The sequence below is a fragment of the Passer montanus genome, unplaced genomic scaffold, assembly GCF_014805655.1.
Source record: "Passer montanus isolate IOZ18808 unplaced genomic scaffold, ASM1480565v1 scaffold118, whole genome shotgun sequence".
In the NCBI taxonomy this organism is placed as follows: Eukaryota; Metazoa; Chordata; class Aves; order Passeriformes; family Passeridae; genus Passer; species Passer montanus.
Window position 1 is genome coordinate 1,576,845 of NW_024358500.1, and position 14,945 is coordinate 1,591,789.

The window sequence follows — 14,945 nt, forward strand, 5'->3', positions numbered from 1 at the left end:
GTGTCCCTGCTGATATTCCCGGTCCCCGAGGAGCGACATCAAATCCGGGCCGCGCGTGACGGCGGGGAGGGGGTTTGGGAACAGCTGCGGGGACAAAGGGCTCTGGGCTCCCACGCGAGGCTTTAATTAAAACAAAGGCGATTACAGCGCCGGGGGTCCGCTGTCCCCGGCGCAGGTGACAGCCCCGGCAGCGCCCCGCGGAGCCCTGCCCGCCCTCCGGCCCTCCCCGGAGGCAGAATTCCAGCGCATTGTCCCGGCCGAACAAACGAAGCCTTTCAGCAGAAAGAGAAACCAGACCCGGCGGGGCGGGCGCTGGCCGGTTCCCCAGCGCGGCTCGGGTGTCGCGGGGAATGTTTCCCGGCGTGGGCCGGCCGGGGACGCTCCCCCCGCGTCCCCCGAGCCCCGAACATCCCGTGGCCGTCCCGGGCCGCTTCCCCCGCTCCGATCGCCGGGAGCGCGGCCGGAGCCGCGCACACCCAGCCCGGAGGTGGGATTAGGCCGGGCTTTGGCTGATCCCCTCCCAGCAGCCCGGCTTTATAAATCCCCCGCGGCCGGCGGGCGCGGCACCCGCGGGTGCCCGGGCCGCGATGGCGCAGCAGCGCCGTGTCCAGCTGTCCACGCAGCGCCCCGGCAGCGCCGTGTGCGTGCTGGGCACCGAGCTGGCCCTGGACGTGTGCGGGTGAGCGCGGGGCACAAATCCGCTTTTCCCCTTGATCCCATTAGGCAAAGCCCGAAAATAGCGCGCGGTGGGGCGGGGGCGGTGCTGCTGCTCCGGGGGCTTTTCCCAGGGGACGCTGTCCCGGGAGGGGGAGGGCTGGGATTCCCGGTGCCCCTTCCCGGTGCCCATTCCCAGTGTCCATCCCTCTGTCCATCCCCACTGTCCATCCCTCTGTCCATTTCTTTATCCATCCTGCTGTCCATCCCTATGTCCATCCCAGTGTCCATCCCCACTGTCCATCCCTCTGTCCACCCCTCTGTCCATCTGCACTGTCCATCCCTCTGTCCATCCCTATGTCCATCCCTCTGTCCCTCCAGCTGTCCATCCCACTGTCCATCCCTCTGTCCATCCCGCTGTCCATCCCTCTGTCCATCCTAGCATCCATCCCACTGTCCATCCCACTGTCCATCCCTCTGTCCATCCCTTTGTCCATCCCAGTGTCCATCCCCGCTGTCCATCCCAGTTCCATCCTTTTGTCCATCCCTCTGTCCCTCCTGCTGTCCATCCCACTGTCCATCCCTCTGTCCCTCACAGACACTCCGAACATCCCCGCAGCAGCGGGACCACAACATTCCCATTGGGATTTTGCCCCTTTTGGGGCGCCACAAGCCCTTTTTGGGGTTTTAATGCTGCGCCCCACACCCCGGCGGGACGATATAAGAAACATTTCCCACTTTCGGGGGCAGGCGGCGAGCGACCCCCGAGCCCGCTCCGGACCTCGCCCCTCAGTAGCTCCGGGGTTTGCTCCCCGCTCCCGGCTCCTGCCCGATCCCTGCCCTTCCCGGCCGGGATTTCCCCATTCCGGGCCGGGCCCGCGTTTCCCTCTCCCGCTCCGGACCCGCTCCGGGGCTCGGCAGCGGGGCGGGGCGGGCGGGCTGCGGCGTGCCCGTCTGGGGAGATCCGTGCCCGAAGCAGCCCCGGGCAGCGGCCGGGCCCGGCCCCGCTGCCCTCGGGGCTTCGCGCGTTTTCCTCCAGGATTTGGGGCGTTTCGGAGCCATTCCTGCCGTTATTTTTGTGGGATTTATTCCCGTTTATTCCCGTTTGCCGTGGCGGGACGGGGCGCGCCTTGCACCGGGGATGTCCCCGGATTTGGGGCATTTCGGAGCGATCCCTGCGGGTCTTTCCTCGGAAATCATTCCCGCCTATTCCCAGGCTCGCTTTGCACCCGGAATATCCCCGGATTTGGGTTTTTTCAGGGATCCCTGCTGGTCTTTCCGTGGGATTCATTCCCGCCCATTCCCGTTTATTCCCAGACTCGCTCTGCACCCAGAATATCCCCAGGATTCCTGCCGTTCTTTCCGTGGGATTCATTCCCGCCTATTCCCGTTTATTCCCAGGCTCGCTCTACACCCGGAATCTCCCCGGATTTGGGTTTTTTCGGGGATTCCTGCGATTCTTTCTGCGGGAATCATTCCCGCCCATTCCCGTTTATCCCCAGACTCGCTCTACACCCGGAATCTCCCCGGATTTGGGTTTTTTCAGGGATTCCTGCGATTCTTTCTGCGGGATTCATTCTCTCCTATTCCCGTTTATCCCCAGGCTCGCTCTGCACCCGGAATCTCCCCGGATTTGGGTTTTTTTTCTGGGATTCCTGCTGTTCTTTCCTTGGGATTCATTCTCCCCTATTCCTGTTTATTCCCAGGCTCGCTCTACACCCGGAATCTCCCCGGATTTGGGTTTTTTCGGGGATTCCTGCTGGTTTTTCCTTGGGAATCATTCCCGCCTATTCCCGTTTATCCCCAGGCTCGCTCTGCACCCGGAATCTCCCCGGATTTGGGTTTTTTCGGGATTCCTGCCGCGGGGCTGGCGCCGCCGCCTCGCCCCGGGTTCGCAGCCTCGGGCGGGATTTGCTTTAATCGCCTTTGGGGATTTGTGGGAATTGCCTCTTCCAGGAGCGCTGCCCGCACGTTCTGGGGGATTTGTGCCTATCCAGGGAATGGATTTGTTCGTGTCCAGGGAATCGATGCCATTCCAGGTTGTAGGATTTGTGCCTGTCCAGGGAATCCAAGCAATTCCAGGATTTGTTCCTATCCAGGGAATAGATGCAATTCCAAATTCCAGGATTTGTGCCTGTCCAAGGAATCGATGCAATTCCAGGATTTGTTCCTAGCCAGGGAATAGATGCAATTCCAAATTCCAGGATTTGTTCCTATCCAGGGAATAGATGCAATTCCAAATTCCAAGATTTGTGCCTGTCCAGGGAATAGATGCAATTCCAAATTCCAGGATTTGTTCCTATCCAGGGAATAGATGCAATTCCAAATTCCAGGATTTGTGCCTGTCCAGGGAATTGATGCAATTCCAGGATTTGTTCCTATCCAGGGAATAGATGCAATTCCAAATTCCAGGATTTGTGCCTGCCCAGGGAATCGATGCAATTCCAGCTTGCAGGATTTGCTGTGGGATTTGTTCCACTCTGAAGGATTTATCCCCATTTCATCTTGCAGCACTTGCTGCAGTTGAATTTTTTAGGATTCATTCAATTGTTCAGAACCTGTCGCTGTTCTGAATTTCAGTGTTTGCTCATTTTAAAGATTTTATAACAATTTCATACCTCAGGGCTTGCTGCAGTTGCATTTTCCAGGATTATTTCAATTTTCCAGGAGTTCCCACAATTCTGAATTGCAGGATTTGTTGCATACTGAATGATTTACTCAATTTAATCTTGCAGCAATTTCTGCAGTTACATTTTCTAGGATTTTTCCCATTTTCAGGAACTTTTGGTATTCTAAATTCTGGGATTTGTTCCACCTTGAAGGATTTACCCCAATTTCATAGAGTTGGTTGCATTTGCATTTTCCAGGACCTGTTGCTATTCCAAATTGTAGAATTGGCTCATATTAAAGATTTTGTCCCAATTTTGGATCTCAGGGCTTGCTGCAGTTGCATTTTCCAGGATTATTTAATTTTTCAGGATTTCTCACCATTCTAGATTTCAGGGTTTGTTCCACATTGAAGGATTTATCAGAGTTTCACATCTCAGCGCTTGTTGCCTTTGCATTTTCCAGTATTATCTACAATTTTTAGGATTTGTTGATATTCAAAGTTTCAGAATTTGTTCCTTATTGAAGGATCTCCTGCAACTGAACAGTGCAGGATTTACTGCAGCTGCATTTCCCAGGCTTTGCTGCATTTTGCACCACTTGCTGTCATTCTAAATTGCAGGATTTTTTCCCCATTGAATGATTTACCCCAATTTCACACCTCAGTCCTTGCTGAAATCGCATTTCCCAGGAATATTTGAATTTTCCATGACTCGTTGATATTCCAAACCCCAGGATTCATTTCCCATTGAAGGATTTACCCCAATTCCACACTGCAGCCCTCATCGAAATTGCATTTCCCAGGAATATTTGCACTTCCAGAACTCTTTGATATTCAGAATTCCAGGATGTTTCCCATATTGAAAGCTTTATCAGAATTTCACATCTCAGCATGAGCTGAAATCGCATTTTCCAGGAATACTTGAATTTCCCAGGACTCACTGATATTCCAAACCCCAGGATTTGTTCCTGTTTTACCCAATTCCACTTGGCAGGACCTGTTGAAATCACTTTTTTTGGGATTTGTTGCATTTTGCACCACTGGTTGCAGTTCCAAATTGAAGGGACTTTTTCACATTGAAGGTTTTATCCCAATTCCACATCCCAGCCCCTGCTGAAATCACATTTTCTTGGAAAATTTGAATTTTCTATGACTCGTTGATATTCCAAACCCCAGGATTTGTTCCCGTTGAAGTATTTACCCCAATTCCACATCACAGCTATTGCTGAAATCACATTTTCCAGGAATATTTGAATTTTCCATGACTCGTTGATATTCCAAACCCTGGGATTTGTGGAATTTATCTAAATTCCACATCCCAGCCCTTGCTGAGGTCACATTCTCCAGGAATATTTGAACTTTCCAGGAATATTTGAATTTCCCATGACTAGCTGATATTCCAAACCCCGGGATTTGCTCCCTTTGGAAGGCTTTACTCCAATTCCACACCCCAGCCCTTGCCGAGGTTGCATTTTCCAGGAATATTTGAATTTTTCCATCAATATTTTAATTTCCCATGACTACTTGATATTCCATACCCCAGGAGTTGTTCCTTTTTGAAGGCTTTACCCCAATTCCACATCCCAGCCCTTGCTGAGGTTGCATTTCCCAGGAATATTTGAATTTTCCAGGGATATTTTAATTTCCCATGACTAGCTGATATTCCAAACCCTGGAATTTGCTCCCTTTGGAAGGTTTTACCCCAATTCCACACTCCAGCCCTTGCTGAGGTTACATTTTCCAGGAATATTTGAATTTTCCAGGAATATTTGAATTTTCCAGGGATATTTGAATTTTCCAGGGATATTTGAATTTTCCAGGGATATTTGAATTTTTCCAGGGATATTTGAATTTTCCAGGGATATTTGAATTTTCCAGAGATATTTGAATTTTCCAGGGATATTTGAATTTCCCATGACTAGCTGATATTCCAAACCCCGGGATTTGCTCCCTCTGGAAGGCGTTACCCCAATTCCACACCCCGGGGTGATGTTTCCCGGGGCTGTCTGAGCTCAGCCCCGTTCCCGGCCGCGTTCCCGTTCCCTGACCGCGCTCCCGTTCCAGCTCGGCCCCGCGCGGCGCCGCCTCCGTTACCCCAGTTCCACACCCCGGGGTGTTGTTTCCCGGGGCTGTCGGAGCTCAGCCCCGTTCCCGGCCGCGTTCCCGTTCCCTGACCGCGCTCCCGTTCCAGCTCGGCCCCGCGCGGCGCCGCCTCCTTCCAGGCCCAGGCCACGCCGGGGGTGAAGCTGTGGGTGCTGCACGAGGCCCGCAGCGTGAAGCTGCCCTCGAGCGTCTGTTGCTGGCCCCTGGGCCCCGGGCCCGAGCTGCTGCTGGCCATGGACCGCCCCAGCAAGGACGCGGGCGACGAGAAGGTGCGAGAGGGAGCCGCTGGCTCCTGGCATCCTGTGGCGTGTTGGGATTCCCGCGGGATCCCGAGATCACCGCTGGGTGTTGGGATTCCTGCTGGATCCTGCTGGGTGTTGGGATTCCTGCTGGATCCTGGGATCCTGCGGCGTGTTGGGATTCCCGCGGGATCCCGAGATCACTGCTGGGTGTTGGGATTACCGCTGGATCACAGGATTCCCACTGGGTGTTGGGATTTCTGCTGGATCCTGGGATCCTTCTGGGTGTTGGGATTCTGTTGGGTTTTGGGATTCCCGTGGGATTCCAAGATCACTGTTGGGTGTTGGGATTCCTGCTGGATCCTGGGATCCTGCGGCATGTTGGGATTCTGATGGGTCTTGGGATTGCTGCGGGATCCCGAGATCACTGTTGGGTGTTGGGATTCCTGCTGGATCCTGGGATCCTGCGGCATGTTGGGATTCTGATGGGTCTTGGGATTACTGCGGGATCCCGAGATCACTGTTGGGTGTTGGGATTCCTGCTGGATCCTGCTGGGTGTTGGGATTCCCACAGGATCCCAGGATTCCTGCTGGGTTTTGGGATTCCCTCTGGATTCCAGGATTACTGTTGGGTGTTGGGATTCTTGCTGGATCCTGGGATCCCGCTGGGTCCTGGCAGTCCCGCTGGATCCTGGGATCCTTCTGGGTGTTGGGATTCCCATTGGATCCCAAGATTACTGTTGGGTGTTGGGATTCCTGCTGGATCCTGCTGGGTGTTGGGATCCTGCTGAGTATTGGGATTCTTGCTGGATCCCAGGATCCCGCTGGGTTTTGGGATTCCTGCTGGATTCTGGGATTACTGCTGGGCGTTGGGATTCCCACTGGATCCTGGCACCCTGTTGGGTGTTGGGACTCCTGATGGATCCTGGGATCCCCACTGGGTGCTGGGATCTCCTCTGGATTCTGGGATTCCACCGAGTCCTGCAGTGGGTGTTGGGAGGGGTGACAGGATTCCCACTGGATCCTGGGATCTCTGCTGGGTTTTGGGAGTCCCAGGGATCCCAGGATTCCTGCTGGATCTCAGGATTCCCATTGGATCCTGGGATGGGTGCCAGGATCCTCTCTGGGTGCCAGGATTCCTGCTGGATCCTGGGATTCCTGCTGGATCCTGGGATTCCTGCTGGGTCTTGGGGTTCCTGTTGGGTGTTCGGATCCCTGCTGGACACCAGGATCCTCACTGAGTGCTGGGATCCCCTCTGGGTGTTGGAATTCCCTCTGGATCCCAGGATTCCAGGGGGTGCTGGGATGGGCACTGGGATTCCCAGAGGATCCTGGGATGTGGCTCGGTGCCAGCTCCGCTCCTCGTTGCAGGTCAGGATTTCCTATTTCCGCGAGGCCGGCGGGGTTCCCGTGGGCCGGGCCGTGCTCTACCTCACCTGCATTCCCAACCTCCCATTCCCAACCCCCATTCCCAACTCCCATTCCCAAACCCCCATCCCCAACCCCCATTCCCCAACCTCCCATTCCCAAACCCCCATTCCCCAATCCCCATTCCCAAATTCTATTCCCAACTCCCATTCCCAAACCCCCATCCCCCATTCCCGAGCCCCCTTCCTGGATTTCCCTTTTCCCATCTCACCCCTGTCCCACAGAGGTGTCACTGGACGCTGATGTCACCCGCAGCGGGGCCGTGAGCCGGACTCTGCTGGACAAGGTACCAGAGGGGCCGGGAACACCGCGGGATTGGGAATTCCTGTCTGAACCCCACATCCAAATGGGATTGGGAATTCCTGGACGAGCTCCCAGGCCCTGACGGGATTGGGAATTCCTGGATGAGCCTCAAACACCAATGGGATTGGGAATTCCTGGATGAGCACCCCAGGCCCTGATGGGATTGGGAATTCCTGGCTGAGCCCCAGGCCCTAATGGGATTGGGAATTCCTGGCTGAGCCCCAGACCCCAATGGGATTGGGAATTCCTGGCTGAGCCCCAGACCCTGATGGGATTGGGAATTCCTGGCTGAGCCCCAGACCCCAATGGGATTGGGAATTCCTGGCTGAGCCCCAGACCCCAATGGGATTGGGGATTCCTGGCTGAGCCCCAGACCCCGATGGGATTGGGGGTTCCCAGCCAAGCCCGGCCCCTCTCCGTGTCCCCAGGCCAGCTGGACGTGGGGCCCCGAGGGCCACGGGGCCATCCTGCTCGTCAACTGCGACCGCGACGACCCCGGCGCCGAGGGCCTGGACAACGAGGACAGCGTCGTGCGCTCCTACAACGGTCCCGACAGCCCCAAGCCCCCGTCTCCCACTTTTCCCTCCCTTTTCCCACTTTTCCCTGAGTTTTCCCTCCCTTTTCCCTGAGTTTTCCCACTTTCCCCTCAGTTTTTCATTCTTACCGCAGCCCAGAGCCCAAATTTTCCCACTTTTCCCTCAATTTCCCCTTTCTTCCACAGCCCAGCACCTGCCATTTTCCCACTTTCCCCTCAGTTTTCTCCTACTGCTCTCTCAGTTTCCCCTCCCTACCACAGCCCAGAACCCCCAATTTTCCCCCTTTTCCCTCAGTTTTCCCCCTTTTTCCTGGTTTCTCCCTTTTCCCTCCGTTTTCCCCCTTTTTCCTGGTTTCTCCCTTTTCCCTCCGTTTTCCCCCTTTTTCCTGGTTTCTCCCTTTTCCCTCAGTTTCCCCTTTTTCCTTTGGTTTTCCCCTTTTCCTCCAATTTTCCCCTTTTCCCTCAATTTTCCCCTTTCCCCCTTTTCCCCCCGGTTTCTCCCTTTTCCCTCAGTTTCCCCCTGGTTTCTCCCTTTTCCCTCAGTTTCCCCTTTTCCCTCAATTTTCCCCTTTCCCCCTTTCCCCTCAGTTTCCCCCTGGTTTCTCCCTTTTCCCTCAGTTTCCCCTTTTCCCTCAATTTTCCCCTTTCCCCCTTTCCCCTCAGTTTCCCCCTGGTTTCTCCCTTTTCCCTCAGTTTCCCCTTTTCCCTCAATTTTCCCCTTTCCCCCTTTCCCCTCAGTTTCCCCCTGGTTTCTCCCTTTTCCCTCAGTTTCCCCTTTTCCCTCAATTTTCCCCTTTCCCCCTTTCCCCTCAGTTTCCCCCTGGTTTCTCCCTTTTCCCTCAGTTTCCCCCTGGTTTCCCCATTTTCCCCAGGTTTTCCCCTTCTCCTTCAGTTTCCCCTTTTCCCTGGTTTTCCCTGGTTTTCCCCTTTTTCCCCCTTTTCCCCGTTTCCCCCCAGTTCTCCCTGAGCCGTGCCCGCTCCCCAGACCTGCAGGACATGGCGCAGCTGGTGCTGAGGACGCGCGGGCCCCGCGCCACCTTCGCCGGGCACCGCCTGCTGCTGCACCTGGACTTCGGCCACGCCGACAAGATCAGGGTTTTCTACGGCGGCAGTGAGTGCCCGGATTTGGGGGATTTAGGGGGATTTGGGGGGTTTTGGGGGCACGGACCCCCCGGCTCACCGGGATCAACCCCAAATCCTTGTGTTGCTTCTCCAACCCCGGGCGGGGTTGAGCTGATCCAGGCAGGATTTGCTCCTCGCGGGTTTGGGGCAGCTTTAGGGACCAAGGGGGAGCTCTGCGGGAACGGGGCTGGGGTTTGGGTTTGAGGTGTCCGTGTCCCACAGACGGTGCAGAGCTGGAGATGTTCAAGCCCGTCCTGGGGGGCTCCAAGCTGGCCTACACCGTGCGGCCGAGCCGGCACCACCACGAGAGCGTCTTCTACGTGGAGGGCCTGGCCTTCCCCGACGTGGCCTTCTCGGGCCTCGTGTCCCTGCACGTCACCCTGCTCGAGAGCCCCGAGAAGGTCCGGCCAGGGGGCACGGGGGTGGGCTGGCAGGGACAGATCCGAAATGCCATCCCTGCCATCCCGGGGAGGGCTGGAACAGCAGGAACACATCCCAAACTCCATCCCCGCCATGCCAGGGTGGGTTGGACAGTGGGGACAGATCCCAGACTCCATCCCTGCCAACCCAGGGTGGGTTGGACAGTGGGGACAGATCCCAAACTCCATCCCTGCCAACCCAGGGTGGGTTGGACAGTGGGGACAGATCCCAAACTCCATCCCCGCCATGCCAGGGTGGGTTGGACAGTGGGGACAGATCCCAAACTCCATCCCTGCCAACCCAGGGTGGGTTGGACAGTGGGCACAGATCCCAAACTCCATCCCTGCCGTCCCAGGGTGGGTTGGACAGTGGGCACAGATCCCAAACTCCATCCCCGCCATGCCAGGGTGGGTTGGACAGTGGGGACAGATCCCAGACTCCATCCCCGCCATGCCAGGGTGGGTTGGACAGTGGGCACAGATCCCAAACTCCATCCCTGCCATCCCAGAACCCCCATTTTCCCCTCAATTTTCCCTTTCTACCACCGCTCAGAACTCCCATTCTCCCACTTTTCCCTCAATTTTTCCTTCCCAGGAGGGAATGGTACAGTGGGGACAGATCCCAAACTTCATCCCTGTCACCCTAGGTGGGGCTGGGACAGATCCCAAACTCTATCCCTGCCATCCCAGAACCCCCATTTTACCATTTTTCCCCTCAATTTTTCCTCCCTGGGGGGCTGGGATAGCAAGGACAGATCCCAAACTCCATCCCCACCACTCCAGAGTGGGCTGGGATAGTGGGGACAGCTGCCAAACTCCATCCCTGCCGTCCCAGAGTGGGTTGGACAGTGGGCACAGATCCCAAACTCCATCCCTGCTGTCCCAGAGTGGGTTGGACAGCGGGGACTGATCCCAAACTCCATCCCTGCCGTCCCAGGGTGGGTTGGGACAGTGGGGACAGCTCCCAGACTCATCCCTGCCATCCCAGGGCCTGGAGTCTCCGATCTTCACGGACTCCGTGGTGTTCCGCGTGGCTCCCTGGATCATGACGCCCAACACGGCGGCGCCGCTCGAGGTCTTTGTCTGCAGGTGGGTGCTGGGCGCTCCCGCCCTGCCCACCGCCACATCCGCTCCCAAATCCCGATTTTCCCATTGTTTCCCCCCAGTGTGGACAAGAACGAGGAGTTCGTGGCGGCCGTGGGCGCGCTGGCCGAGCGGGCGCAGTGCCCGCTGACCGTGTGCCCGGTGCCGCAGAACCAGCAGGACCGCTGGATCCAGGTGGGAGCAGCGTGTGCCCGGCCCCTCCTCGCCGCAGCAGCTCTGGGGGCATTCCCACAATTCTCCATCCCTTCTCCAGGATGAGGTGGAGTTTGGCTACATCCAAGCCCCCCACAAGACTCTCCCTGTGGTCTTTGACTCGCCCCGGGACCGCGGCCTGAAGGATTTTCCTGTCAGGAGCATCCTGGTATGCAGCTCCTTCCTCCTGCCTCGCCCAGCTTGGCAACCCCCTTTAAAAATCCCTTTTAAAACTGGGATAAATCCCCTAAAAACAGGGATAAATCCCTTTAAAAACTGGGATAAATCCCTTTAAAAACTGGGATCAATCCCTTTAAAAACTGGGATAAATCCCCTAAAAACAGGGATAAATCCCTTTAAAAACTGGGATAAATCCCTTTATTTCCTGCATTTTTGGGGTAGGATGCTCCAGCACAGAGGATTTGGTGCTGACAGCTGCATTTTTTTAACCATTTACTCCCGTTTCTCCCCCACCCAGGGCCCCGATTTTGGCTACGTGGCCCGGCAGGCTCCAGAGGGTGCTTCCAGCCTGGATTCCTTCGGGAATTTGGAGGTGAGCCCGCCCGTGACGGTGCAGGGCAAGGAGTACCCCTTGGGGCGCATCCTGATCGGCAGCAGCTTCCCCAGGTGAGCCGGGGGCAGGAACACCCCCAGCGCAGGATTTCCCGGCCCCGTTCGGGGTCAGCTCTGAGCGGGGCCTCCCCCAAGCCCCGGTGCTCCCCAGGGTGGGCGGCCGCAGGGTGGCCAAGGCCGTGCGCGATTTCCTGGTGGCCCAGAAGGTGCAGGCGCCCGTGGAGCTCTTCTCGGACTGGCTCACCGTCGGCCACGTGGACGAGTTCCTGAGCTTCGTCCCCGCGCCCGACCGGAAGGTAATGGGTCCTAGGAGTGGAGAAAAGCGGGATGAGACCCTCAGAGCCTTCCCCGACTTCCTCCTCCTCCTCCCCTGCAGGGATTCCGGCTGCTCCTGGCCAGCCCCAGCGCCTGCTACCAGCTCCTGAAGGAGAAGCAGGAGGAAGGGTTTGGCGAGGCCGCGATGTTCCAGGGTAGGGCGGGACGGGCAGTGGGGATCTGTGGGTTTGTTTTCCCTTTTTCCTGCAAAATGTGATGGGAGAGGTGGATGGAGCCTGAAAGCCGGCTGGGAAGTAGGGGCAGAATGGAGTACAAGTGATTAATTAATTAATGAAAAGCTGCAGGGAGTGGATTGCTGGGTTGGGATGGAGCTCCAGGGTCAGAGCTGGAGTCTGAGCCCGGCTGAGCTGGGGCAGAATTCCAGCCTGGCTCCCTCTTGACAGGGCTGGACAGGGTGCCCAAGCCCACCATAAACGAGATCCTGGCTAACGAGGAGCTCCGCAAGTTCAACGACTACGCCCAGGTGAGGACGGGGAGCAGGAGGGTCCAACCCATCGCTCCCTCCATGTCCTTTTGTCCCCCTGTCCCTCTTTCCTCCCTTCCATCCCTCCTCCCATCCTCCATCGCCACCCTCTTCTCCATCCATCTCCCCACTGCTCTGTCCCTCCTTCCATCCATCCCTCCCTCCACGGATCCCTCCATCCCTCCATCCATCCATCCATCCATCCATCCATCCATCCATCCATCCATCCATCCATCCATCCATCCATCCCTCCATGGATCCCTCTGTCCACCTCTCTGCCCACCCTTCTCTCCATCCCTCCCTCCAGCTGCCTGCCCACCCTGATGTCCATCCCTCTGTCCCTCTTTCCCTCCCTTTGTCCCTCCATCTCCCCATCCCTCTCTCCCCATGCCCTCATCCCTCCATCTCCCCATCCCACTGTGCATCTCCTTGTCCTTCCATCCCACCGTCCATCTCCTTGTTCCTCCATCCCTTTCCCCCCACTTTGTCCTTCCATTTCTCCATCCTTTTGTCCCTCCATCTCCCTGTCCCACTGTCCCTCCCTCCCCTCCCTCTCCCGCTGACCCTCCCTCCCCGGTGGCTCCCAGAGCTGCATCAGCTGGAACCGGGACATCCTGAAGCGCTCGCTGGGCCTGGCCGAGCCCGACATCCTGGACATCCCGCAGCTCTTCCAGAGCAACGCCCACTCGGAGGCCGAGGCCTTCTTCCCGGACATGGTAGCGGCACCCCTGACCTCCCTGGGCTGGGATCGGGGTCGGGATTGGGGCTGGGATGTTCCCTGGTGGGCTCGGGGTTGGGACTGGGGCTGGGATGTTCCCTGATGGGCTCAGGGTCGGGGCTGGGATGTTCCCTGGTGGGCTCAGGGTCAGGGCTGGGATGTTCCCTGGTGGGATCAGGGCTGGGATGTCCCCAGGCTGGGACTGGGGTCGGGATGTTGCTTGATGGGATTGGGGATTCCCTAGGCTGGATGCTCCCTGGGGTGGGATTGGGCTCAGGATCAGGGCTGGGATGTTCCCTGATGGGATCAGGGTCGGGGTCGGGCTGGGATGTCCCCGAGCCAGGATTGGGGCCGGGATGTGACCTGAAGGGATTGAGCCGGGATGCTCCCTAGGGTGGGCTCGGGCTGGGATCTCTCCAGGGCAGGATTGGGGCTGGGGTGTCCCCTGATGGGATTGGGATTTCCTTGGGGTGAGATTGGGGCTGGGATGTCCCCTAATGGGATTGAAGCTGGGATGTCTCTGGAGTGGGATCAGGGCCAGGATGTTCCCCGGGTCAGGATGTTTCCTGATGGAATCAGGGCTGGGATCTCCCCTGATGGGATCGGGGCTGGGATGTCCCCAGGCCAGGATGAGGGGTGGGATCAGGGATGTCCCTGGGCTGGGATGTGCCGTGCTGGGATCGGGATGTGCCCTGACGGATGGGGATGTGCTCTGATGGGATCGGGATGTCCCCAGGGTGGGATGTCCCCTGATGGGATTGGGGTGTGCCCTGATGGGATCAGGATGGGATGGGATGTGCCCTGATGGGGTCGGGATGTACCCTGACGGGATGGGGATGTGCCCCTATGGGATGGGGATGTGCCCCGATGGGATCGGGGTGTGCCCTGATGGGATCGGGATGTCCCCGGGGTGGGATGTGCCCTGATGGGATGGGGATGTGCCCCTCTGGGATGGGGATGCCCCCCTCTGGGATGGGGATGTGCCCCTATGGGATCGGGATGTGCCCTGATGGGATCGGGATGTCCCCTGATGGGATGGGATGTCCCCTGACGGGATGGGGATGTGCCCCTCTGGGATGGGGATGTGCCCTGATGGGATGGGGATGCCCCCCTCTGGGATGGGGATGTGCCCCTCTGGGATGGGGATGCCCCACTCTGGGATGGGGATGCCCCCGGCCGCTCCTGCTGGACTCCCCGCGCTGCCCCAGGTGAACATGCTGGTGCTGGGCCGGCACCTGGGCATCCCCAAGCCCTTCGGGCCCGTGGTGGGCGGGCGCTGCTGCCTGGAGCAGCGCGTGCGGGAGCTGCTGGAGCCGCTGGGCCTCTCCTGCACCTTCATCGACGACTTCTTCTCCTACCACGTCCTGCTGGGCGAGGTGCACTGCGGCACCAACGTGCGCCGCAAGCCCTTCGCCTTCAAGTGGTGGCACATGGTGCCCTGAGGTGGCTCCGGCCCCGCCGTGTCCCCTCCTGTCCCCGTCCTGTCCCTGCCAAGTGCCTTCGGTGGCGGAAATAAATCCGGGCTGCGGCCACGGGGGCTCTGCAGGGCTCTCCTGGCACTGGGAGAACACTGGACTGGTTGAACTGGTGGGGAATGGGGTGGGGCTCTGGAGCCACTGTCCCCGTGCCAAAATCCACGTGGGTTCAGGGAATTATGGAATAATGGAATAATGGAGTCATGGGATGGTTGGGATGGAGGGACCTTCAAGCTAATCCATTCTCAGGGGCAGGGACACCTCCCACTGTCCAGGTGGCTCCAAGCCCCAATGTCCAGCCTGGCCTTGGGCACTGCCAGGGATCCAGGGGCAGCCACAGCTGCTCTGGGAATTCCATCCCAGCCCCTTCCCACCCTCACAGTGAAAGATTTATCCCAAACATCCCAATACAAATTGTCCCCCTTTAGTTTGAAGCCATTCCCTGTGTCCTGTCCCTCCATCCCTTGTCCCCAGTCCCTTTCCTGGAGTCATTTCAGGCCCTGGAAGGGCTCTGAGCTCTCCAGGTGAACATTCCCAGCTCTCCCAGCAGAGCTGCTCCATCCCCTGATCCCCCTGGAGCCTCCTCTGGGCTGGCTCCAGCAGCTCCAGCTGCTCCCTGGGCTGGCCCAGGGCTGGGGGGCAGAGTCCCCCTCCCCTGCTCATTCCCATTCCC

At 58.0% G+C, this 14,945-nt stretch overlaps 1 protein-coding gene across 1 annotated transcript; it reads left to right on the top strand.

Moving 5' to 3' along the window:
• Window positions 1-353: 353 nt before the first annotated feature.
• Window positions 354-14,811, top strand: LOC120496750 (protein-arginine deiminase type-3-like). Its single transcript, XM_039697478.1, has 16 exons — window positions 354-679; window positions 5,454-5,634; window positions 6,976-7,046; window positions 7,255-7,318; window positions 7,764-7,881; window positions 8,856-8,981; window positions 9,215-9,393; window positions 10,400-10,500; window positions 10,578-10,689; window positions 10,769-10,876; window positions 11,186-11,334; window positions 11,432-11,576; window positions 11,657-11,750; window positions 12,000-12,079; window positions 12,667-12,795; window positions 14,006-14,811. The coding sequence occupies exons 1-16, from the start codon at window positions 588-590 to the stop codon at window positions 14,237-14,239; spliced, it is 1,983 nt and encodes a 660-aa protein (XP_039553412.1). The 5' UTR covers window positions 354-587; the 3' UTR covers window positions 14,240-14,811.
• Window positions 14,812-14,945: the final 134 nt, after the last annotated feature.

What these genes read in the sequence shown, in the direction of transcription:
- LOC120496750 (XM_039697478.1), top strand. Translation starts at nt 588, where the DNA reads ATGGCGCAGCAGCGCCGTGTCCAGCTGTCCACGCAGCGCCCCGGCAGC. An exon ending in AGCAGGACCGCTGGATCCAG is followed by an intron (nt 10,690 to 10,768) that starts GTGGGAGCAGCG and finishes TCCCTTCTCCAG; the next exon opens with GATGAGGTGGAGTTTGGCTA. An exon ending in AGGCCTTCTTCCCGGACATG is followed by an intron (nt 12,796 to 14,005) that starts GTAGCGGCACCC and finishes GCGCTGCCCCAG; the next exon opens with GTGAACATGCTGGTGCTGGG.